Source organism: Peromyscus leucopus, chromosome 5 (assembly GCF_004664715.2).
Source record: "Peromyscus leucopus breed LL Stock chromosome 5, UCI_PerLeu_2.1, whole genome shotgun sequence".
Classification (NCBI taxonomy): domain Eukaryota; kingdom Metazoa; phylum Chordata; class Mammalia; order Rodentia; family Cricetidae; genus Peromyscus; species Peromyscus leucopus.
In genome coordinates, this window is record NC_051067.1 from 51,904,983 (window position 1) to 51,932,571 (window position 27,589).

General features: G+C 40.4%; 1 protein-coding gene across 5 annotated transcripts in view; it reads right to left on the reverse strand.

Moving 5' to 3' along the window:
- Window positions 1–27,589, reverse strand: part of Larp4b (La ribonucleoprotein 4B) — an 85,191-nt gene that overhangs the window by 39,067 nt on the left and 18,535 nt on the right. The window contains exons 2-5 of one of the 5 annotated variants that reach the window (XM_028859442.2): window positions 16,486–16,604; window positions 14,245–14,304; window positions 1,943–2,090; window positions 1,366–1,506 (exon numbers count right to left, since the gene is read on the reverse strand). In XM_028859442.2, the coding sequence (XP_028715275.1) occupies window positions 1,366–1,506; window positions 1,943–2,090; window positions 14,245–14,304; window positions 16,486–16,566 (430 nt within the window). In that variant the 5' untranslated portion in view covers window positions 16,567–16,604. Of the gene's footprint in view, window positions 1–1,365; window positions 1,507–1,942; window positions 2,091–8,929; window positions 12,748–14,244; window positions 14,305–16,485; window positions 17,887–27,589 lie in introns of those variants that run through there. The other 4 variants (XM_028859449.2, XM_028859435.2, XM_028859429.2 and 1 more) reach the window with 4 other exon arrangements.

Below are 27,589 nucleotides of genomic sequence, written 5' to 3' on the forward strand. Positions count from 1 at the left end.
AGGCGCAAAGCTACACAGAGAAACCCTGTCTCGAAAAACCAAAAAAAAAAAAAAAAAAACTACACAGAGAAACCCTGTCTCAAAAAACCAAAAAAAAAAAAAAAAAAAAAAACAACAACAACCCAACCAAAAAAAAAAAGATAAATAATAATAAAGAAAAGAAAAACACTTCGCTCCTCTGTCTTTCCCACCTCTTCATCCTAGTGGCATTGGGAGCTGCTGTGCATCATACAGTACATCCCTCTGTCCAAACAGCTTTACTTGAAAATGTTCACTGTGTAAAGAGCTATTGGTCAACCTCGAGGCCTCTGGCCTTGGCACACCATCAATACTGCCCCCCCCCCCCCACTGACATTCCTCTCCGATAGCTCGCTGTTGCCGGGAATCATGGCTATCCTGCAGCTATGATCAGTCCCTTCACACACTCCAGCAGGTCACAGATGGAGTAGATGTTGGGGTGTGCCCTGGATGTGTGCCTTAGCGGCAGCTGAGTTCATTAATCCAGACCATTGGGACCACTTCTCTCAGGCAAGGGGCGGAGCCAGCTCTCTCCGTGGTGAGGGGTGGGGCAAGCTTTCCCATGCCAATTGACCACAGATTTAAAGCAGTAGGCTCTAACATAGTTTAAAACAAACCTGGTGCTTATAAAACACATTTCCCATTTAAGTGATAATGCTGAATTGTGTCGTATCTGATAGTCTTAAACTAAATGTGGTTTCTGTGGATCACTGTCTCACACTGGCATCTTCGGGTCGGCCAACTCCATTTCCTGCTCACTAAGACAATGCTTCCCTATACTTCCAAAAGCTGACAGTGAGCAATGCAGACTGAAGAGACAGGACTTGATTTAAAACCTGAGGCAATTACACAGTACAACAATAAAAAAAGAAAATAAAGAAGAGAAAAAGTGTGTTCAATAGGTTTCCTTCCCCAAGCTTCTTACTTTCTTCCTGCCACTCACTGCACTGACAAAGAGGACACAGGTCAAATCATCTGGCTTCCAAGACTCAGCGGTGAAGCTCCAATTGCTTCATCCACCACTGTATAATCTCGGTAACTAACACTCGGCCCGCCCAACATGTCTAACCCTCAGTTCCAGCACTAATTCTCTATCTCTGTCCATCTTAAACACTTCACCCGCCCTGTCAACAACCTTGTGCTTCTCCTAACTTGAAGCCACCTGTCTCCAAAGCTAACTGATAATCTCCAGCCAGCACACCTTCCCCTCTAGGGTCTCATTTCTGAATTGATCAGTTTCAAGGAATATTAAAAGGAGGCAATGAAAAGTACACTGTTTAAAGACAGAGTAAGAAACTCATTTTTAAAACTGAAGTAAGTAAAAACAAATCCATAAAGTAGGCTTACCCGTATCATTACTTTCAGGCAGAGGTTCATATTCCGAATGATCCAGAGCCAGAGTGCTCATGTCTGTCTGGTCTGCCTCCTCTAAGTCTGACAGTGCGGCATTCTCATGACTTTTGTCACCATCGCCATTGGTATCCAATCCTGTAATTGCAAGTTTATCCCAAAAGCCTGTGTTAGAAGAACAACTTTCCCTTAAAATAAAGCTTACATTGGTGGTTACTCAAAGTTTTAACTGGATTGTAAAAGCTTCCAAGGCTCTAGTTCAGTGGTCCTCAACCTTCCTAATGCTGTGATCCTTTAATACAGTTCCTCATGTTGTGGTGACCCCCAATCATAAAATTAATCATTGCTACTTCATAACTGTATTTTTGCTACTGTTATGTATCTGTGTTTTCTGATGGTCTTAGGCTGGCTCCTGACTCCCAAAGGGGTGGCAACCCACAGGTTGAGAGCCGCTGCTCTAAATACTGTCACAAACCAGGACACAAATGTGAATGGAGAAGACAGATTAAAATGTTAAGGAAGGCTAAGACTTAAAAGCAGGCTGTTCCAGGTTACGACCAGGCTCACTACTCACCCTGCTGGTCGCAGTCTGCAGGATGGCCGGGGGCCTCCTCCCACGAGGCATTCACACCGACGGCTGCACTACTCGCTTCCAAATGTAACATATGAGTCCCCCATACTTTCGCATTAGGGTTTAGCTCTGAAACCTTAGTTGTTGGGACCTAGAAAAAATGTTCATACACACACATATATGTATCCTAAATTCAACCAAATGCTGCTTTGTTAGGTTCTAGTAAAAAACAAAACAAACAAACAAAAAAACAAAAACAAAAAACCTAAATTAATGTTGAGAACATAGGATTAAAAGGCCAAGCCTAGCTATTCACACACACCTTTGGGATGAAATGAGGCTCAAAAAGACACAAAGCTGATGTAGTCAGAGCTCCACCTAAGTCACTCTTACAGTTTCTTCTAAGCACAAAGCTGTTACGCACTGCAAATGACAGACAGACTCCTTCATTTCACCAAGTTCAATCTCACAACTGTATAACCAGTGATTTCCTGTGTGACCTAGCACAAATCCCAATTTATAGATTTACAAATTCAATACAATGTAGAGGAAAACATTTTAATTATAAAGTTCCAAGCACATAAACAAGAGACAGAAACATTAAAGCTCCTTCTAGCAGCAGCTAGAGCTCCTGAAGCACAGGAGAAAGCCAGAGCATCCACTACGGCAGGAGAACACCTTACACTCTCAGCAGGGCTACTCGCTCCCATTCCTGAGAGCCGGGGTGGCAGCTTCAGAACAACTCCCCTGAGCTACTACAGGGGCTGCAGGTGATGCTGACACTTCTAGTGTAGGGCTCTCACCTGTGCTAACACCACTGGGGCTTGAGGCCAACACCCCACTAACAGCTGTGTAGTTATTTAATCTCTATAAACATCACCTGGAAATGACTTCGGCTGGTCTCACTTTTTAAAGTAAACAGAAATTTTCCTTTTCTTTTCTCTTCTTTTCTTTCTTTCTTTCTTTCTTTCTTTTTTTTTTTTTTAGTTTTTTCGAGACAGGGTTTCTCTGTGTACTCCTGGCTGCCCTGGAACTCAATCTGTGGACCAGGCTGTCTTTGAACTCAGAGATCTGCCTGCCTCAGCCTCCCAAGTACTGGGACTAAAGGCATGTGCCACAACACCTGGCGGAATTTTTCATTTTTTGGTGGTGGATAACTGCATAAAAGTATATTTGGTAGTGAAAGTGTAAAATCCAATGTGAAGCTCCACAGGGTCAGAATGGCAATTCTAACTGTAGAGCAGTTCACTCAGGTTTATAGACCTAGGCTCTGGTTAAATCTGCATGAAGTTTTTTTATTTGCTGGTACTTTAAAAAAAGAAAGAAATTCAGATATTCATAATCTAAAAAATAAAATGATAAAGTTACTGGCTTAAGTTACTCAGCACGAAGGATGGTACACATTGAGTGCTCATTAAATCATTAACTCACACGTTACAATAACAATAGCACCCAATGCTCAGATGCTGGAGACCTCATCCAAAGGTTTCCAGTTCGGAGTATCACAGCACTCTTACAGGATGACCCCCTCTTAGGTCTTGTTCAATTCCAGACACATCAGCTGCTTGCTGTTTCTAGCACCTCAGCACCTCTGTCCTTCAGTCAGTATGTCTAGCATATCCTTGGATTTCCTTTGGGGATTACAGCCTCTGCTCATGCACTTTACAACTTACAATATCCCCTCACTAAGTGGCTACTTTCCATTTCCATGGCTTTTTTTCCTGACATAAAAACCTAGCTTTCTCTGCTTACAAACCCTAAATGTTTCCCCAACTCAATGAAAAATAAAACATGCCAATGATAGTTTTTTTTTTTTCTCAAATATTAACTGCAATTTGCCATTGCACTTCTTCAACAAACCACGTGCCTTTCAATTACACCACCAGCCATGGTACCATGAAGTAGAGCCTCCTCAAGAAGGGACAAGGGGTCCCAGTCCTGGATGTACCTCAAACTTAAGTGTTCTAAGATGGCAACTTAGCCAGGCTGTGTTGCTCCTGGGTTCCGCATAGACAGTGCTCATTTCTGCACTCCATAACACATGAAGCACCATTAATGAGCTGTATCAAGGAAGCATGCAGATTTGTAATTACAAACAGGTAAATTAAATCCACACTGTCTCAGGTAAGGGAAGCCACCAGTGAAAACCCTGGAACTGTTTCTGACACTGCAAGCAGAAGGCTTCTGGGTCGACTAGGATTATATGTTCATACTCTAGAAGCAACTCTGACCTGCTGCTCCCACCACTCATTGGGCAATAACTAAAACACCATGCCCACAAAACAAATGCCTAGTGAGTACCCATCTGGAATTCTTTATTTTGTTAAGTATTTTTAAAAAGCTAGAATTCTCCTCTGAGTAAGTGGAAGCACAAAACACCGATTCTTCAACCACAACTAAACATCCAATTCATCTTTGGCATCTGGCTTTTCTGTAAAGGGTTAGTCTCATCTCTTCTCTCTCACATACCCATCTAATAAGTACATCCTACATACTCACAAATGTGGCTATGGAAAACTGTGCTAAGCAATCAGAACACAATGGTTGGTGCATAAGCACCTACAAAGCTAAAGAGACTAAGACATTGCCTGTTATACACATACACAAACACACACAGAGGACGTGTGTGTTAACAGCTTTACTGAGGTATGTATAACTTACATCTTTTTAAAGAATCTCACATATTTTAATGTATACAATTTTCATGAGGCTGAATTCATGAAACTATCATCAGAACCCTATTAATTATTTCTTTTATTCTCATTCCTTCTTGACTACCAATATAAATCACCTTTTGGATTAGGTCCAGTTCTCTTCCCAGTACCCCAAACCACAAAATCAACCTTTCCTATTTTAGTTTCTTTCAATATATTAACAGATTCTTGTCATATGCACATGCTATACATTTTTAAAATTCTCAATACCAACTAATGTTAATCGTTTTCATTTTTAGTACCTTTTGCAGCTGACCAGCATGAACAATACATGTTCTGTAGTTTGTAAAGACAAATTACATGGCATCTAGGCTGTGACGTGCCCACAAGCAGCACTCAAAAGTTATTACAGCATGGTATAGTCAGTCTTCCACGGTGTCCACAGCTGGACTGTGTCTGTGGTCTACATAACTCTTAGGTGGCAGACACCAGACACACTTTGCTTACCACTGTGTCATTAATGTCCAGCAGCATCCAGAACATAGTAGAAAGGTGTAGAAAGGTGCTTGGGAAATATGCTGAGTGAATACTTAGCAGAGTAATAGCACAAGAAATTTGCATTTTCCATAAAGTAACATAGTTTTAGCTTACAATTGACTCAGACCCTACTGTTAAGAAATTATTACATCTTAGATGCCGAAGTGATGGCTCAGTGGTTAAGTATAGGCTGCTCTTCCAGAAGATCCAGGCTTGATTCCCAGTACTCACATTGGCAGCTAACAACCACATACTTACACACACACACTCACACATCATATATAACAATAACTTCAGTTCCAAAGGATCTGACACTCTGTTCTGGCCTCCTCAGACACTACACTCACATGATACAGGCATACATTCAGGAAAACACCTATATACATAAAATAAATAAATCTTTAAGTGGGGGGACCTGGAGAATTGGTACAATGGTTAAGAGCACATGTTGCTCTTGCAGAGGACCAGAGTTTGATTTTCAGCACCCATGTGGTGGCTCACAACCTGTTACTCCAGTGCCAGGGGATCTGAAGACCTCTTTTGACCTTCCCTAGCACCAGACATGTACATGGTGCACAGATACATGCAGGCAAAACATTCATGTACATGGAATAATAAAGTAAATAAATCTTAAGTAAGAAATTTGCTGGGTGGTGGTAGCACACACCTGTAAGCCCAGTCCTTGGGAGGCAGAGGCAAGCAAATCTCTGAGTTCAAGGCCAGCCTAGTTTACAGGACAAGTTACAGGATGGCCAGTGTGACACAGAAAAACAAAAACAAACAAACAAAAAAAAAAGAGAAATTAAAATTAAAAAAAGGAAAGAAACCATTATTCCTTAAGTGGTTACATCCAAGCCAGATAGGAGGACTGCTATATACAAATTTGAAGAGTTGATTAGGATTCAGTAATAACAATTAACAGCAGAGATCTCACTGTATCCTGTACTCCTACTACAATCAAATCAAGCCTAATAGGCAGGTATCACCACCACCCTCATTTCACAGGAGAACTAAGAATGAGAAAGGTTGAATAATCTGCTAATGGTAATGATGGTAGTTAGAAAACTGTGCTCTAATATCAGCAAACACAAAACATTCAAGAACTGACTTCTCAAAATTCACATGAAAATATTTTTACTAAAGACCAACCTGCTATTATTTATTTGAAACATGGGTTTTGCTTGTGGGTGTATGAAACTTGTAAAGGATTATAAGAATTCTAGTTTCATCTGCCTTGCTCTATAAGCCAGAATTTTTTTTTTCCCTTTTTCTCAGTTTTTCGAGATAGGGTTTTTCTCTGTGTAACAGCTCTAGCTGTCCTGGAACTCACTCTTGTAGACCAGGCTTGCCTGAAACTCACTGAAATCCATCTGCCTTTGCCTCCCAAGTGCTAGGATTAAAGTCAAAAGCCACCACTGGCTGAGCCAGAATTTTTTTTTTCCCCTGAAAATTTGTGTGTTGGCAATAGTCATTAAAGCCAGAAGCAAGCTGAGTGGTGGTGGTGCATGCCTTTAATTCTACCACTCGGGAGGCAGAGGCAGGCGATCTCCTTTGAGTTTGAGGCCAGCCTGGTCTACAGAACCAGTTCCAGGACAGCCTCCAAAGCTACACAGAGAAACCCTGTCTCGAAACCCCTCCCCTCCAAAAAAGAAGCAAATTGACCTTGGCTACCACATTCTGAAGTGACTGTACATAAAAGTCAACACTGCTTCTCTTTGAAGGATGAGGCATCCCACCCGAAGGTTCTGATGCTATGCTTTATTTAAAAAAAAAGTACTGACTCACAAGTTTGTATTTTACAGATGTAAGATAGAATAGTCTCACCAACAGGTTGCTGAATAGGAACTAGAGGAATGTCAGAGAAGAAAAAGTAAATGGGGAAACTAAAATAGATGAGATACTGGAGCAAAGAGTTAGGAACACCTTAAGAAAGCCTGTATTCCTGCAGTTGTCCTGACTTCTGAGCCACACCAATGTTACCTCTGGCCCTTTAACTGCAAAGTAGAGATACAGCAGCTCAATATAAAGTTAGTTTTAAAATGTCTGTAACAAGATTTTGAAAATAAGTTTTGAAAATTAAGGCAACACATTAAACACAGTAATACCAGAAATTAGCATACTGTTTGGACATAATCTCCTAATTGAAAAGACAATCTAAAACAGAAAGTATGCATCTTGCATAAAGCCACAAGGATAAAGACAGCACTCAGTCTTCACTTTGCATAAATGTACCAAGCAGTTAGCAATAGCTACTAATTGTACACATTTAAATAAAAGTCTTTGTATATTATCTTAAAAGATTAATTGTTTAGAGTTTTGTCCTCTACAACTATTTAAGGGGAAAAACGAATGTGAAGGTTAATTTTTCTGGTAACATTCCCAAATGTGGGTGCAAAAATAATCTGGGCATGGAGGAAAGGCAGGCAAGACAAGACCAATAAGCAATTCTTTCAATTATATGACTTGTTGATTCCCATTTTACAACTCTTTCCTTAATATTTGAGTGAAATCTATCTCCTTCCTATTACCAATAGCTTTTCTTAATGATTTCATAAAAACTACTACAAAAAACAAAACAAACAAACAAAAAAACCTACTTGCTGAAAAAAGAAAAAACATCTTATTTTGGGTCAGTCTTTTGTATCCACAGATTCAACAAGTTTTATATCCACAGATTCAACAAGTTACATATCAAAAATATTTTGGGGAAAACCCTGTATCTCTACTAAATACATACAATGTTTTTCTTGCTATTCCCCTAAACAACATAGTAAAACAATTATTTCCATAGCTCTTACATGATATTTGATATTTTAAGTATTCTAGAATGATAACAAGTATGCAGGAGAATGCATATAGATTCTATGCAAATACAGTAGCACCTCACAAAAGGGACTTTATCATTAATGATTTGGTATCATAGGTTCTTAGAACCAATCCCCTGCAGATACAAAGGGATGAGTATATGTTCTTCCATTACTAATGCTTCGATATATCTGTATAATAAGCAAGGTTGATTTCTTGTTGTTGCATAATATATGCACTCATTAGAGAACTTCTAGAAAGATGTTCAACATCAGCAGCAAAGCTTCCCTCCAAACCACTGAGGTCAGGACACAAGTGGTTTTGACTCAAACTAAAATTTTAGGGCCAGTTATAAGTAGCAGATTTTTTCTGCCTTAGACATAATACAAAAAGAAAACACGCCGGGCGGTGGTGGCGCACGCCTTTAATCCCAGCACTCAGGAGGCAGAGCCAGGCGGATCTCTGTGAGTTCGAGGCCAGCCTGGGCTACCAAGTGAGTCCCAGGAAAGGCGCAAAGCTACACAGGGAAACCCTGTCTCGAAAAACAAAAAAACAAAAAAACAAAAAAAAAAAAAAGAAAGAAAAGAAAACACTTGAAATGTATTTGTATTCTGTAAGTGTGACATGCTGTCGGTGACTTTAAATACTTGCTGAAATTCCTCACACTGTCCATCTAACAAGAACCCCTCTACGAAGGTTAAGGAACACTGAGCAAAACAGTATCCATATGAAAAGGTCTGCACAACACTGTGTGGGGTAATTAGTAGGGCATGCTTCAGCACCAACAGTTTACACACAAACTCTGTTTTAAATACACCAATTAATAATACATATTTCTCATTTGAAAAAGGTTAGATTGATGCTTCATGCATTCACAATCTTACAAAAGCATTTAGACTTCCTACAACCTAGAATTAACTAATTGTAATAAACATAATCAAAAGGGAAAGACTGCCAGGGCATGACACAACAAACACTGACACAGCATACTTACTAACTGTCCACCTCTATTCTGCCATCCCCAAACAACACCATCCTCTGACACTGGCAGCTGATAAGGGGTCTGTTCCAATGAAAATGAAGTATTTCCTAAGTACGGGGGTTTACTGTGTAGATCCTCACTAAAAGTCTGTGCATCTTCTGTCATGTTTTCTGTGGCTGTGTTAGCCCAGAGATAGCCCACTTGATAGCTATCACACCCACCTGCCAGTCCTTCCGAAAGTGCCTGACTTGCTAGCTCTCCCATCGGGTAATAGGAAAATTTATTCAAACAATGAGCATAGAATTCTTCCGGGATCCTGTGCCAATCCATTTCTGCGGGATTTTCAGATACATTTGGGATATCCTCTGTAGGTGATGTAACACAGTCACCACTTGGCACTGCACATTCTTTATTATCTGCTGGGATGGCAGGAATTGCCTGGGGAGCATTACCAGGAGTAGCTGCAGGTATATCCACTTGCATTGAGTCAACATTAATAAAAGAGGAACACCCCTCAGAAGTGTCACATAATGCTATTTTTTTTAAAGTCGCCTCAGAGTTTCCTGAAAAATGTTTCTCTCCATTTAAAGTGAATTCTTTAACTGTAGACTGGGTGTTTCTTCTTTTCATGTGACGTGGGCCTAAGCAGCCAATACTGTCAGGATCAATACTGTCTTTATCCAAACAAAGTCTCTCTTTCTCTTCTTTGCATGTTACTTTTTGTTTGCTCAATTCTGATGCATTGTTACCAACAGCATTAGAAACTTCTTTAATTGATTCAGAGTTAATGAAATGCAGTTCTGGGCCTTTGTCACTATTAACCCACTCCTTGGCATGTGACACTGGACTGTGGTTTAAAGGGGGCACAACAGTAAGGTCGGGGTATTCATTCACTCCATCAGTTTTGTAACTATTTTCAATCTCATTAGTTTCACAAACAGGATCTGCTGCTATGTCAGAACCAATACAAGTTACCGTGTTCCCACTGGGCACGACTTTACATTTAAGAACACTTGTTTCCCACTGAAAGATTGTTTTAGCATCTGACTTGGCATTTTCTATGTCCTCCTCACTGATCTCTCTATAATTAGCCTTCTGTGGTACCTTTTCAGCCTTTTCTAGTACATAGGGCCCACTAGATTGGCTATATACTGCACCAACTAAGCTCTTCACATGCCCTTTATCTCCTGTGTTATCATGTAGAGCTGTTTCCCTTGATTCAGAATCAGTACAGGTTAAAATGAATGCAGGGGGTGTTTCTGGGCCCTGAAGAGATCTGGAGTGATCATGAGACTTGTCACTTGGTATTCTTTGTGAAAGTTCAAGCTTCAGCAGATCTGTCTTCTGGACCACCCCTTCTGTGCCTGGTTCACATTCCACTTGAGTTAAATCATGGGCCTCTGTCTGAGCCTTGTCTGCCCTACTACCTACACAGAGGTCTGCCTGATACCAACATTCCAACTCTCTCTTGCAATGGCTCTTGGTCTCTAAAATGCTCCTTCTATCTTCATCTTGATAAGTGGAACCATTTTCAGAACACAAGAATATCTCGCCTCTGTTTGCCTGCTGGACACTTCCAGTTTCCATACTGCCATCCCCCAGGTGATGCTCCTTCATTAGCACTGGCTCCCCTTGGAGTATAGGATGAGGGCCAGCAGGTTTGCTCAAGGCAACTTCTCTGAGATTAGCATGAACTGGGAGATGCTCATTACCTGACCGCTCTGAAACTAGCCTTTGGGGGCTTAAATTAATCTTATCTAGACCAAAGGAAAGAATCCTATCTGGCCTGTTAACACTGATGTGAAAATAATCATTGCCTTCTAATAACTTTTCAGAGTCAGGCTCTCTTTCCATTTTAGAGTTTAAACTTTGGCCAGTACTAACTGTTATAGCCTCAGGTTCACCATTCCCATCAACATATGAAATGTCATTAAGTAAATTAACAAGTGAATCATCCACCTGACTTCCTATTCCTGAAGCATTGCTCTCTCTTTCTTCAGATCTAGCACTCGAACACTTTAATGAGTCACTGCCTATGTTAATATTTAATTCAGGGAGTAGGCCAGTATTATGTAATGTACGATGTTCTGTGTGATCTTTAGGGAATTTGGCACAAACTTTTGCCCTTAGAGACTCAGCTTGCAGGTCACCGATGTGTGCTTCATCAGATGGATCACGGTCCACCAAAATATCAGAACTACATTCACTTTTCTCGATACATGCTTCATTTGTTTCACAGGGGCATAGGACATCCTGGGGTAACAGTTCTTCATGCTGCAGCTTTAACTCTCCTGCCCTCTGTACGGCATCTGAGGCGGCATATTCTTCCCTGTTATCTAAGGGCCAATCCACTTGGACAACTTCGTAAGTGACAGCTGGATGACATTCTTCTGCAGCTGCTACATACATGGGAGTGTACAGTTCCTCTTCCATGTTCAAGCAGTCCAGATCTATAGCACAAATACTGTAAAATTTGCTCTCCCTTGAATTCTTACAGGGTTTGTCACCAACACAAATATGGCTTTTACTTTGCAACTCTCCAGCAGAAACATCTACAGAGTTATTCTCATTAAAACTACTGATTCGAACATTTAGTACTTTTTCTTTCTCTATTAAAGAGTTTTTACAAGTGGCCAGGTAACACTGCAGATGGTCACTTACAAAAGTTTCCTCCTGCTGGTCAGAAGGCATGGGCACATGTGAGGAAGGCTGATCATCGTCAGAACAAGCCTGTCCATCACTACTCACACACAGTGGGTCACTGACAATCTCAGAATTCTCTTCAATAACAACATTATCTAAATTCTTGTCACCCTCATCTAAATTTTCAGACCCATAAAAGAACTCATATGTGGGAGAGGAATCAGAATTCAGTGACTGCTTTGATCTATGATCCTGTTTGTGCCTAGACCTTGTAAAAACTCTAGTCCACACAGTGACACCAGCGGGTGCTCGGCTGGGTCCATTTTCAACATTGTGAAGCTCCTCACCTTCAAGGGTATCAAATAATGAAGATAAAGTTTTACTTATCTTGTTCTCCGGTTTCTTCTCTTCCACAGATTTTTGTAACAGGCCAATTCTCTCATTGTCATTGTCACTACTTAATTCTTTGCTGAAGCAACAGCCCATATCGAAAGTTCAAAAACTCACATCACAATGCTTGTCCTTTTCTGAGCTTCTACAAATACAACTCACACTAACTTGCTATCGTTTCTGAAAAGAAGCCAACACACAGTACCAAAAATAACTCCTTGCACAGCAGTCACATGTTACTGCCACTCAAATCCAAATCCTAATGACAACAGAGCCCTGCCTGGCATTTATCAGACTCCTTGTGCTGAAATCCAAACGGCACATGGAATGTAAAGGTGCAGAACAGCAGCGTGGGGGAGAGGGGTAGAAATATACATGTGGCTTTTTTCTTATTTTCATAAACTTAATTCTTAAAAACAACTCAAGTTATAAGCATAGCCAGAAGAAATTTCAAACTTCTAGTCTTTGTTTTTTCAGTGTTTCAGTCTCTCCTGGATTATATTTCATAAGACAGTGGCCACCAAAGAATTCCCTTTAAAGAAAACAACACCAGTAACTTCAGCATTTACAGCTACTAGACTGCCAGGGAACACAGTGGGCGAGGGTGCTTGCTGTGCAAACCTGAGAACTTGAGTTCAAGGCCTTGATGGAACGTCCGACCTGCACATATTTGCTGTGGCACAGGTACACTTGCACTCTTACTTACACATACACAGACACACAGACACACACACACAGACACACACAGACACAGACACACACACACACACACGATAATAAGAATACATTTTACATGCTACAGCTACTTAAAAGTTTAATCTTTTTAATTCCAGCACTCATGAGGCAGAGGCAGGTAGATCTCTGAGTTTGAGGCCAGCCTGGACTACAAAGTGAGTTCTAAGACAGTCAAGAAAGAGAAAGACAAGAAAAAGATAGGGAAACCCTGTCTCAAAAACCAAAAAAAAAAAAAAATCTCCTAAAAGCACTATATACTGCTAAAAATATTTAAACTGTAAAATACTGGTCTAAAAGCAGGCAGTTGTCATTTTTAAACCAAATGCAAGTATTGGCTATTTTCAGACCATCAAGCTTTCTGACTGTGAGTCTACTTATTCAATATGCAGACATGTAGTAATTGATCTAAACATTCACTCAGAAACAGTATCATCAAAAGGCATAATTTGCTGATGAGTAGGGTGGAGTGCAGGAGGTTAAACCATAGCCTTGCATAAGCTAAGTAAGCACTCTCCCACTGAGCTACATCCCAAGACAGTTCCTTTAGTTAAGTTCTCTTATCTTGTTATCTTTAAGTAGTTTTAAAGGATTGTTTCTAATTGGGCCAGTAAGATGGTTTAGTAAGTAAAGGCACTGGCTGCCAAGCCTGACAATCCAAGTTTGATCCTTGGGACTAACACTGTGAAAGGAGAACTGACTCCCCTAATTTGTCCTCTGACATCTACATACACGCTATAACATGTGCAGACATGTGTGTGTACATATACATATAAGGAATAATTAAATGTAATGAAATGCTTAAGATCATTATGAAATAATTCAGGTTTTATTGAGTTGTCTATAGTTTAGTGCATAAGAAGAATCAAATTTCCATATCACAATTAGAAAAGACATGGCACTTCCCAGAAAAACAAGCACTTCCACTAATATTACTTGTCCTTACACATCTTTCTCAAACAGCATCTTGGCTCATTTATGTTGAAATGCAACAGAATCATTACAACAGAAAATGGGCCTGAGGCCAAAGTAGTTCCACTAAGAACACTGAAGCAACTTGGCTGCAGGAAGGTAGTAGGATTTAGAACCTGAACCCTTGCTTCTTGCCTCTTCTGCTAGGATGACAGTCACTGGCAAGCACACCCAGTTGATACAGTACTGAGGATCTCTCCCTACAAGGGAGGCAAATCCTCCATCAACAGAGCTATATATATTCAGCTATTTCCTTATTCTCTTACTACTTAGGATTTGACTTGTATACTCTAAAAACAATCATCAAAATGTAAAGCTAGTCATTACACACACAATTAACAGAATTCAGATGAACTGAGAAACACTATCATGAATACCTGAGAATAAATTAATATATCTGACACTTCCATGTGAAAAAGAGACAATATCAACACAACACACTCAAGAGCACAGTGTCAAATGGGTCCTCCTTTTGAGAAACATCTACATTTTTCTAAGTTTTTTTTAACAATACATATTTGGGATCATGCTATATCTGGTACTCTTGGCTGTGGCTAGACAATCTGTGATAAATCTAGAAAATGAATTACCTGAGTCAAAGCTGGGATGGAGCTTGTTTGAGAAGTGGTTTGCGATATAGGACCATTCATCTGTAAAATTGAAAGCATCAAAAACTCCATCATTCTAACATAAAGAAAACATAATTTCAAACCATAGTAATTAAGTAAAGCCAAACTCATTTTTAAAAGAATGCATGTTTTTATATAGCAAAGGAAATTTATGAATAAGTACATTCAGGAACAGAAGAGCCTTGAAATGTATAATTTTAGAAGTTTTAGGTAAATTTCTGGTAGTTTCAACTGGGGTGATTTTAAAAAGCTACTTTTCCCAATACTACTTAGAAACTTCAAATATTATTGCTTCACAGGATTCAATTTCTTTTTTGGTTTTTTATTTTTGTTTAGGTTTTTTGAGACAGGGTTTCTCTGTGTAGCCCTAAGTGTTCTGGAACTCACTCTGTAGACCACCAGGCTGGCCTCAAATTCACAGAGATCGAATTCACCTGCCTGTGCCTCCTGAGTGCTGGGATCAAAGGTGTGCCATCACCACCAGCTAGGATTAAGTTTTAAAAGATTATTTATATATACACTCATGTATGTATTTGCACTTGTGTGAAGGTGCCCTCAGGGGCCACTGGATGGCCTGAAGCTGCAGTTACAAGAGGCTATGAGTCACCTAGGGTGGGTGCTGGGGACTCTTAAACATTGATCCATCCTTCTAATCCAGGATTAAAATTCAAAGGTAGCCAAAACAAAAAATATAATAAAATCCTAATTAACTCTTCAAATATACTTTACTATAATGCCTGTGATGTTAGTAAGCTGTTTAGTTTTAAAGCTATTTTATGTGCATCTGGGTGATTTGCATGCATGGATGTCTATGTACCACATGCATGCCTGGTACCAATGGAGGTCAGAAGATGGGTCAGATCCCTTGGAACTGGAGTTATAGATGGTTTTAAGTCATGATGTTGATGCTGGGAACCAAACCCAGGTCCCCTGCAAGGGCAACAAGTACTCTTAACTATGGAGTCATGTCTACAGCCCACATTTTCTTTTATTATTTATTATTATTTGTGTGTTAAGATATGTTTACAACATGTGTGGGGGTGGGTGGGTGTCACAGTGTGCATATGAAGTCAAAGAACAACTTTCATGAATTGCTTCTTTCCTTCCATTGTGGAATATGGGAATCTAATTCAGATTGTTGGGCTTATGTGACAACTGCTTTTACTCACTTACTGGCCCCAAATTGCATTTTCTTGATACAAATCTTTAAGTACCTAAAGTCACAGGCGTCTTTTGTTTTCTGTATCACCTAGTAGTACAGTGGTTCTTAACCTATGAGTCATGATCCCTTTGGGGTGGCATATCCATGATTCATAATAGCAGCAAAATTATAGTTATGAAGTAGCAATGAAAAAATTTTATGGTTGGGGGATCACCACAACATGAGGATTATTAAGGGGTCCCAGCTTTAGGAGGAAGGCTGAGAACTACTGACCCAGTACTTTTAGTTTCTGCTACTAAAGCTACACAGTTTCAGAAGGACAGAGTTCAGTCTGAAATATTAGAGCTTGCTGTTTGAGGGAGTTGCAGAGTATCTTTCACTACTTTCTTAAGTACACCATAAAACAAGCTGACTTTCCTTTGAAAATAGGTCCCAAGGCCCTCATTCCAGAGAGTGTCCAGTCTCTTACTAGAGACAGCAATGTCACACACAGATGCCAAGACAAACCTGAGCAGGCCTAAGTTCATGTTAATACCATCGTATCACACCATCTTTATACAAGTATGCATCTGTTATCAGATGGAGCACAGTTTGCTTTGTAGGTCTTTACCTCTAACTGCTAAATAAATGTCTCTCTCTGTTTCTCTCTCTCTGTTTCTCTCTCTCTCTCTGTTTCTCTCTCTCTCTCTCTCTCTCTCTGTTTTTCGAGACAGGGTTTCTCTGTGTAGCTTTGGAGCCTTTCCTGGAACTCACTTTGTAGCCCAGGCTGGCCTTGAATTCAGAGATCCACCTGCCTCTGCCTCCCAAGTGCTGGGATTAAAGGCGTGCGCCACCACCGCCCAGCAAATGTGCTTCTCTTAATGTAGGGATCTCAGTCAGGAACACTGGATAAATAAGAAGTCCTTTTGCCTCTGTAAAACTGTTATTATTTGATATACTTGTTCTAACAATCTTCTTACATCCAATGTAGAGTTCTAGATCAGAAAAAGAAATGGATGCCCGTGGTCTCCCTCCCCCGCCTACCCCCCAACAACACCTACCAGATGAGAGCTATCCTTGCCCTCCTGGACTCGCTGTGCCTGCGGTTCAGCCACAACTTTAGTGTCCTGATCAGAAGTCATGGGCTCCACTGGAGAAGTATAATGCTAACCTCAGGACGCTGGAAAAGGACAGAGAGTGAAAGGGTCACCTGAGAAGCACGTTTTTGTTGTTTTAGTTTTGAGATGGTCTAACTCTGTAACACAAGCTAGCCTAGAACTGATTATATAGTCCAGGCTGCCTCAGCTTCCCCAATGCTGAGATCCCAAGTACGAGCCACTACCCCCAGCATTATGACTAATTCTTAAAGTAAAATTACTAAGTCTGAAAACGCTTGAATCTTCTAGAATACTTGTTAACCCTTCTGGATTCCAAGTAGTTTAGAAACATCTGCCCAGAACACTCATGTTATTCACTGAGTCCTTAGCAAGTTTCTCCTTCAGACCAACCAGGTGAAAGTGACATCAGAAAACTTGGAAACTGTGTGCTAACACAGAAAAGCCCAGGAATTCATCTTAAAACATAAAACTGAGGAGTTACTATTCAAGGCACATGAGGAATATTCATAGCTTGAGAGTAAAAACCGAATAAACTAATTTCAAAAATGGCCAAAGAATTAAGCACCACCCTCCTTCAATGGAAAATGACAAACGCACATACTTAGACATTCAAATACCTCACTAACCATCAGGGAAAAGCTAATTAAAACCCCAGAAAGATAGCACCATGCACCTGTTAGGATAGCTATAAAAAGACAAGTGGCAAGTGTTAACATGGGTGTGGAGAACAGAGAATGCTGCTGGGAGGACCTGTGCGGCCATTACTGAAATGATAGAGAGCTTTCTCAAAAATTTAAAAATAAAACTACACTACATGATCCAGCAACTTCATTTTTTGGTATAACCAAAGTAAATGCAATAAGCTCCTCGTGAAGATAGCCTATGCTCACTGCAGCATCTCTCACCCTAGCCAAGATAGAGACATAACTAAGAGAATCCCCGAATAAATCTTGTTATTTGTCAAACATAAATGAACAGATAAATCTGGGAGATGTCTGGCTAAGGAAAAAAAGCAGGCGCTGGAAGTTGAATACTGTATGAATTCACTTACTAATACAATCTAATTAAACAAACACAGAGAGAAACAGAGAATGGTAGTTTTCAGGAAATGGGAAGGAGAAAGAAGATAGGAAGCCACAGGTCAAAGGACACAACAGTGCAGTGATTTAGGATGATGAAATCTCCTGATCTAATACAACATAGGGCTAGCAATTATTGTGCAAAAAGTCTTCTGTGAAAGTAGACGTCATATACTCTTCATGTACACTTCAAGGTAACAATGTGGGATGACTGATTACAAAAACCATTTCATCATGTATACCTCAGGGAAGTATATGCTAAGAAAACTACAGAATCTACCAACTCCAGAATTAGAAATTATTTTCATAAATCCCAAATTTTTAGAGTTTTTGATTGGTCCTATTGATTTATCTTCACTAAGAACAACAGTTGTGGGTCAGGGATGGTAGAACATACCTTTAAACCCAGCACTCAAGAAGCAAAGGCAGGAGAAGAGAAAGAGAGAGATAGAGAGAGAGAGAGAGAGAGAGAGAGAGAGAGAGAAGAGAAGAGAAGAGAAGAGAAGAGAAGAGAAGAGAAGAGAAGAGAAGAGAAGAGGAGAGAAGAGAGAAGAGAGAAGAGAGAAGAGAGAAGAGAGAGATTAAAGATTAATTGCAAAGGAAGTAATTTCACTAGAAAGAAACTGAAAATACTTGAGTACAGTTGTACAAACACTGGAGGATTCGGGAAACACTCTCAACACTACACAATAAACTTCTCATATAATACCTCATCTAACTTTCAAAAATGACTTAGGAAGAGACAACTTTCATGACTTTTATTGTGAGGCTTCCTAAGCATTCAGTTCTGAATTGAAGGCATTTCTTCTTTAATGCTTCACAAATAAGATAAAGGGCTCAATGTCAGCCAGGTACCTTTTCAGTCACTTCTGAAAACAATTACCAGAAGGCCAAAAAGGAGAGAGAAGGGGGTGAAATATAAAAGTAACTTGTTTTTTGTTTCATTAAGTACCAGTACAGGTTTTTCCCCTTATTACTATTTTAAGGTAGCACACAATGTAATGGGTTTCATCACAGCATCTACACATACCTCATTATACTTTGTTCTCACTCATTCCCTCTCCCCATCCTCTCCCATGTCCAGTACCCTCCAGTTGGGTTCTCTTTCTTTTCCTAATTAGTCCCAAGTTATGCTATATTACTCGTATTCCATTTCCCTAGTTCCCATCTCCCTAAGATATCTTCATCTCCTCTCATGACCCTCTTTCTAGTTATGTGACTGCCATTCACATGTATGATACATGTACACAAACACAGGAGGGAGAGAGAGATGGAAGGAAGGGGAGAGATCTTTGAATGTAGGTTCCATAGGAGAGAAAATGTGGGTCTCTTTGAATCTGGTTTATTACAATTAACATGATTTTCAGATGCACCCATTTCCCTGCAAATGTCTTGATTTCAAGAATAAAATTCTGTGGGTCATTTTCTAGATTGGCTACCTGTTGATAGTCATCTAAGCTGCCTTCATTTTCTGACTATTATGAATAGTGCAGCAATGAACATAGACAGGCAAATACACATAGCAGTAGTCTTAGCTTTTTGGGAATTTCCATAACCGATGCACAAGTTCACATTTCCACGAGCCCTGTCCCCATATCCTTGCCAGCATTTGTTACTTGTCTTTCTTTTATTCTTTAATTTTATTTTATGTGTATGAGTGTTTTGCCTGTATGTACGTCTGTGCCTAGTGCCGTGGGGGCCAGAAAAAGATGTCAGATCCTCTGGAACTGGAGTTACAGTTGTGAGCTGCCATGTGGGGGCTGGGAATTGAACCTGGATCCTCAGGAAGAATACAGCCAGTGCTCATAAATCTCTGAGCAATCTCTCCAGCTCCATCATTTGCTTCCTTGATGATAGCCATTCTGACTGGGAGGAGATAGAATCTCAAAGCGGTTATAAGTGCATTTTGCCAATAGCTAAGGATGTTGAAGGTTTTTCACCTCTATAATACTTCTCCCTATTCTCAAAAACTTGGTTCTAATTTCCAATACTCTTATTAATGAAATTATTTGATGATCAAAAGCAATTTCAGCCAGGCATGGTAGCATAGACCTTTAATCCCAAAGCTTGGGAAGCAAGAGACAGGCAGATCTACAAAGCAAATTCTAAACCAGCTAGGGCTGCAAAACAAGTTCCTGCCTCAAAAGATAATGAAATTTAAAAATAAATAACAAGCAATCTCAGAAGGGGAGTGTTAGAATACATGTGCTATGAGGGTGGCAGGGAAATACTAGGGAACAGAAAAGTTTTAAGAAGGAAATAAGGAAACAGAGGAGAGGGTTGCCGGGGAGGTCAGCCAAAACTAAGGATCTATGAAAAGTTTCTCAAGGAAAGCTGATCCTTGGTAAACTAACTGAAAAATAAGGAGTTGAACTGTGGTATCCTGCAGATGTGGATAATCTGACCCCCAGAGGCCATAGGTCATTAAATGAAGAGCCCAGTGACTCCCCGGCCCTCAACTGTCCCCCCCCCCACCATGTTGTTGGTCAGGAAGACCGGAGAACACCATATAATATAGGCAACTGCCACAGTGGCTCACCATTCACCAGGACTAGATAGCCATATTGCTGAAGACACTACACGATCTGGTTGTAGGTCATAGAGAAATCAAACTGGAACTGAGATAAAAAAGCTTCCTCCCTGAGGGTTAACCTTCATAGTGCCAGAACAGGCTATGCAGGCTGCTGGGGGAGAATAATCACCAACGGTCTTCCTCTGAGGTGGATCTTGCATGGTATATTATCAACCTGTTAAGCAGAATGTGCCCCACAAGTACAACAGAGGTACATCTGTTATGGGGGCAACCAATCTCATTCTGGCTGATATTGAGACCCATTCCACTGGGGGCAATTCACTTCTGGTCTCATTTAATCTGGTCAAAAGCTGAGACTATGGAAGTCATCAGCCCTGGTGAGGGAGCTACTGCTGTTGTTTTACTAAACAGATATCATATGCCCATCAATATGATATGCCCATCAATTTGCCTTCTAAATAACTAGGCTTGTGTCTAAAAGCTGTCAATTTTGGCCTGAGAAACTTCTGCTGCAGTGGGCAGCAGTAACTGCAGGCTCACAACTGGTCCGAGTGACCAGAGTACCTGCTACATGCTCAGCCATAAGTGGGACATCTACAGTCACCTACCCCAAGACTCAGGCAGTTTAAAGAATGTAAGAACCACAAGAAAGAAAGTAAGTTTTGGAATGTTCACTGCTGGGCATGACACAGCCACTACACTCTTGAGCCCACAGCAGTTGTGATTATGGTACAAGACTGGGGCCATCAACCTGCCATAGTGGGAGAGCTCATGAGGCCCCATGACTCTCTAAGGATTGTAGTTCAAGCTGGCTTTGACCTTGCTATGTAGTTAAATGACTTCTGATTCTTCCATTCTCTATAAGCTAAGATTGCAGGCATGCCCCACCATGCCCACTTTATGCTGTGCTGGAAGTTGAACCCAGGACCTTGTATATGCTAGACAAGTACTCTACCACCTTAACTACATCCCAGCCCTAAACATGAACTTTATAAAAAGTTATGTAGGTTATTCTGAATCACCTGAGCAAGGAAAAGCTACTTAGCACCGCCGCCCCTCCCCTTCAACCCCTCCAAAACAGTAAAGAAGTTGGAGGGAGGGCAGCTCTGCTTTAAGTGTGTGAATATGTATGCACATGTGTATGTAGGTACACACATGGAAGGCAGAGGAGAATATCAAGCGTCCTGTTGAATCACTCTTTGTCTCATGTCCCTGAGACAGAGTCTCAGGAACTTGGAAGCAGGGTGGCAGCCAACCTTAGTGATCCACAACGCTGGGGTTACAGATGTGAATGCTATGTTCAGCTTTTTATGTTGAGTGCCTAAGACTTACTCAGGTCCTCATGTTTGTGCAATAAGTGTTCTTACCAAGACATCTCCCTAGGCCAATAAGGTCAATTCTGAAGGGCAGATTTTAAGTATGTAAAAAAACTACAGGTCTGACTTTTAGAGAATATGGTGGAATAGAAGACATGTCTTGAGTTGTAATGAATGACAAGAGTCAGAGTAACAAGGAACACTTTCAAAGAATTAGAGTCAAAAGGGAAGCACAACGGGAGTGACAGGACAGATGAAAAGTGTGCAAAGATAGAAGGATGCAAAAGGAAGCAGCACAGGGAGGGATCCAGTGTACAATCAGGGAGTGGGCAGTCGCTCCATCTAAACCTGCTAGCCTCAAGCCTGACAGCAGGGAATGGGTCAACCTCCAGAGACCCCTATCTCCTACAGGTTCTTCTGCTGCATTAGCGGAACCCTGAGGCTCCAGAGAACTATGGCTGTATCTCATAAAGCGTCCAAGTCCATCTGTATATCTCAGTGCTGTTTGCTCCCCTGATTTCCAAAGCACTCAAGAGTCAGCCCCAGAGTGTACAATCTGGGGGAGGAGGGGAGAACCTGCCCAGCTCAGCTCACAGGCTACAGAGTTAAGTGTGGCCATCAGAGGCTCCTGGCACGCAAACAAGAGAAGCTACTGAAGTGAAGACTGCAGTGACAGACACTTGACACTTGTCTAGCATGTGCTCAACACCAACATAGATTGTAACAAAAGTCTAACAGACACCACCCACCCTCCATGAAGAATCCAATTTTGGAGAACTCAAGAGAAAAATTACTCCTACAGGCCATTTTTGGCCTCTCTTTCCTTTTTACTATACTTTGAATAGTATTTTAAATTTAAGTGCTATTCTGTCTTTTTTTCTCCTACTTTCTTGTGTTTATTTAATCCTTTATTACTTTCATTGCCGGGCTAACTTTTACAAACTCTTCTTCTTGCCTCTTTCATTTACTTTAGCTATGCTTCTCCAGCCCCTTCTCTAATCATTTACTTTCTTCACTTTTAACTGAAATCACTTTAATTTCACAGCACATACCCACATTATTTTTGTTCCACAAGCATCATGGGCTTTAATTGACTTTAACTGTGTTTCTGTACCTTGTTCACTTTGATTTTTGCTGCTACAGTACTTTATTTTCTTCTCTGAATGGTACTGAGCATGGAGCAGGCTGCTTGAAGTTGGTTGAGATGGTTCAGTCAACAAAGTACTGTTAATTTAGCACTGTGTACAAGTATGAGTTCAGATCCCCAGCATCCACATAATAAGTTAGATACATGCAGTGTTACATTCCAATAATCCCAATACTGGGGAGGTGGCAACAGGAAGATGACTTGCCTGAGGCTTGATGTCTAGCTACTCTAGCCTAATCATTGAGCTCCAGGTTCAGTGTGAGATTCTGTCTCAAAAGAAAAAAAAGTTGATACGACACTCAATATTGACCTTTGGCTTACACGCTTACACACACACACACACACACACACACACACACACACACACACGTATAGATGTGCACCACAAATATGTGAATATACACAAATACACACCACACAACAGCATAAATACACAATGGAAGAGTAGGCTGCTCAGAAGACATAAGAGACTAAAGATGCAGAGTGATTCCCAGCACTCTAAACTAGGTGTGGATGGTACCAGCCTTTACTACAACCCAGAAGATGGGGCAGAAGGATTTGAAATTCAAGGTCATCCTTAGCTGTCTTGCAGGTTTGGAGCCAGAATGAGTACATGAGACTCTACATTTGAGAAAAAAAAATGTTTACAAGACCATTAACACCAAGTAGGTTGATTGCCCCTACCCCCAAAGAAGTTCCTTATTTGAGATGAACCTGGGATGTCTTACTATGAAAGTAAAGAATCTATCCAAGATAAGTGGGGTCACACTACAAGAGTACTAAAGCCACAGCGGAAGTGGTAAGGGTCTCGACTGTATATAAAATACGGTATCTAAAACCCCCCAAATGCTAAAAACATCACCTCTATATCTATAGCGCCTGTCTCTGGAGTCTGTTAGGATACCAATTCATTATCCTATAGATTAAGGGAAAGTCATGCACTCCACCTCCCCTAGATGAATCACATTTCATGACAAGAGAGTTACCAAAGGAAGAAAAGCCTCAGTTAATAGAGAAGGAATGATTTAAAAAAAAATCAAAATATTCAAAATTTAGCGCTGGGCATAGTGGCACAACAACTGTAAGTTCAGCATTCAGGAGTCTGAGGCCAGAAGACCAAATCCCAAGTCAGCCTGGACTACATTAGCGAAACTAGAACCAACCAACCAACCAACCAACCCACCCACCCACCCACCCAACAATAATGGCAACATCTCACAGAAGAAGGAAGGTGGTTATCAATGTCAGATAAAAATGGGGACTGCAGAGCTGATGAAAACTTCATAAATGGCAAATAAGATACTGACTGGGGCCATTTTTCAGTTTTGTCACTGAAATAGGAACTCTAGGCATTGTTTTCTTGATGTGATACAACAGTACCATCTGTGAGGCACTTTTGCAAAACTAAAACCATGATATTTAATCAAAACTAATCTGATTCCCAATTTAAAGAGAATACTGAGGAAATTCATGTCAAATAAGACAAAGCCATCAGCTAAATGCAAAATGTGGAGCAAGAAAATGACCTCATTCCTAAACTAAATACAACACATTTTATAAGGGAAGAAAAATATACAAACTACAAAAGTTTTCACCAAAATAACCTAATGTAATGTGAGAACTGTTCAGATTTTGAGTCAAATTCAAAATTTCATCTTGGGTACAAGAAAAAACCCTTAACATTATATGGATAAAAAAGGTATTACAGAATGATAGTGATTTTATTGAATTTAATCAAGGTGTTCCAGTTCTGTCCATTTGAAATGGCCTTGTCTATAGGAGACATAAACCAAAATCCTTTATTCATGGAGTATGGTGACACTACTCTAACAGACTTGCTACTTGGGAGGCAAAATTGGGAGGGTCACCTGAGGGCATGAGCTCAAGACCAACCTTGACTACAGTAAGGACTTATCCTATAAATACATAAACAGCCTGTGGAACGAAATATACATATACATCTATGTTGTGGTTTGAATGTGAAAGGTCCCCATAGACTCATGTGTGGAAACACTTGGTCCCCAGCTGGTGGCACTGTTTTGAAAGGTCATGTAACCCTCAGGAGGTGGAGCCTTGCTGGAGGAAATGAGTCACTGGGGGCAGGTCTTAGGATTGTATAGCTTAGCCCCACTTACTGTACCCTCTCTGCTTCTAACCTTAGATGCATACGACTGATCCGCCTCCTGATACTACTATTGTACCTTTCCTACCAAGAAGGAATTCCTTTGTGGCCTTAAATTGTAAGTCAGAAAACCCTCCCTTCCTTTAGTTACTTGTTAGGCAGTTTGTCACAAGAATGGGAAAAGTAAGACAATCTGGAATTTGCTTTTTAAATATGCTAATAAAGTTTAAAGGAAAAAAAGAAAAAAGAAACAAATCCACAGGATGGCAGCAGGTCAGTGGCTGCTGAAACTAGCTAGACAGGTCCCAATACTGTCCTCTTTATCTTTGTGTATTTAAATCTAGTAAGAAAAAATAAGCACACACATATAACTTGGATATATTACTGATACTCACTTAAAACAGCATGTTTATTTATACTTAAAATGTGTCCTGATGAAATAAAACACATAAACCATTTTATGAACAATAGTTGTGTTGGCTTTAGCCATAAAAGAAAATAAGACATTTAACTACAGAAAAGCAGAAACTAGAACAATCAATTGCAACTTTTAAAAAATTGACAAAACCAGCAAAGTTAAAAAAAAAAAAAAGCATGATATAAAATGATAGATGGCAAAGTCATAACTAGGTTTTTTATTAAATTCACATAACTTTGTAATTATTTAAAAAATGAAAGAAACTAGGAAGAAATAAACCAAGTGATTAACAACATATGATTAAAGTTATACTTCTTACACAGTGCACAGAAGTGAGCACCGTAGCAAGGATACAACAGTACAATTCGGCTCACTGATGCTTCCTCCAGTATCACTCAAAAACAAATGGCTGACTCCAGTGCTGGACAGGTACTCTACTCTACCATCAGTACTTATACGATGACTTAAGTATAACATTTACTTAGGCCTCTTCTCAGTCTCATGACTGGTACCAACAAGTTAAGGGTTGGAACACAAGGGTAAGCACAAGATGCTACTAGACAGGCACAGACTCCAAGAACTCCAACCTAATAAGATGGCTTAGAGGAGGCATTTGAGCACAGGCCTAATGACTTGAGCTTGATCCTGGGATCTCATAAGGTGGCAGCAAAGAATGGACTCCAGAGAGCTGTCCTCACTTCTCCATATGCACCCTGGCATGGATGTGGTACCCAGGCCTGTGGGCTCATGGATGTGAATGTGCACATGTATGTATGTACACATACACAAAAAAAAATAAATTTTGCAAGTTAAAAAAAACAGTAAATGAATATTCAACTAGGTAAGTAAACAAATTTCCCTGAGTAAGAAAAACAGGCTATTCACAACTTTAGACCTGCCCCAACTACTGTATGGATCCCTGGGGAATCGTTTTTTAAAGTCAAACTGTTCTTACTTTTAATGTCCAAATGTATTTATAAGTGAGACAGTTTACCTACTAGACTTTGACTTCTTTGCAACTAAATAAATTCACCAGGGGGAAAATTGTCAAAGCAGCTATGAGTTATTAAAAACACAACTGCAGCATCTTAGGGCTGGAAAGGCTATTTCTTGGTGACATTCACTTTCTATTTCTAGAGAGCTGTAAGGAAGTAAGATAGGACAGGATAGGAACTGGAATGTCTCACTCATTTATTCCGTGTTGCTAGATCTTATTCTCTTATGGCTGTCAGCATCACTCTGACATCCCGCAAATGTGTATTTTGGCTTCACGCACACAAAAGTAATTGTGGGGTTCCTCAGGAAGGCAACTCTGCTTCATTTACTTCGCACAGATTACACACAGAATTCATCTTCAATAGTGGAAATATTTACACAGCAAAAGTCTGCTATATCCGGGAAGGCTGCTACTCTAGATTTTTTTTCAGAGTTAGTATCTCCATTATAGCCTCTTCAATGAGTATTCTTTATTTTTACTTACTTATTTTTGCCTGCATGTATGTCTGAGGGAGGGTGCCAGATTCTCTGGAACTGGGGTTACAGACAGTTGCAAGCTGCCATGTGGGTGCTGGGAATTGAACCCAGGTCCTCTGGAAAAGCAGTCAGTGCTCTTAAACCACTGAGCTATCTCTCCATCTCAGAAGGGTGTGATCCCTGCCCCCCATCAAAGACAGGGTTTCTCTGTGTAGCCCTGGCTGCTCTGGAACTTACTCTGCAGACCAGGCCAGCCTTCAACTCACAGAGATCCACCTGCCTCTGCCTGCTGAGTGCTCCACCTTTAAAGGTATGTTTTTTTGTTTTGTTTTGTTTATAGTTTGAGTTTGTTTTTGCTGAGGGTTGTTTTTGCTGTTGATAAAATCAGACAGGGTCGATAAAATCAGACACAAGATACAACAATTTATTAGCAAAATCTGACTGGAAAGGTATCTATTCACATGAAATATATCAAATAAAATTGTACTTTTAAATGTTACAGTAATAAAAATCTAATTTAGAACTTATGTACTGATCACACATACACACATTTTAATAGTTATGACTGCTTTTATGATATACTGTCAGGTCCCAAAGAAACCCAGGACAAGTTTCACTCAGTACCTGTGGCTCCCCCAGCACTTTCCACCCTGCCCCTATCCCAAACCTCTCCAGCTCAGTGGCTGTGCTTGTTTACCCAGCTTCTAACTTCTAGAGACTCAGCCATTTTGGTTGCAGGCGCTCTTGGGCTCTTGGTCTGTGGTCCCTCTCTTGGCCCACTTGGTCTCTCTTCTCTTACTCTCTACCCCTCGCCCTCCCATGGCTCGTTTACTCTGGACCCTTCCAGATGCCTCTGATTGTTCTCTCCTGTGAATCTACAATAAAACCCTTCTCCTCAACCTCAATAAAATATACAATAAAACCCTTCTCATTTTCATTCACTTCTACAGAAGACACTT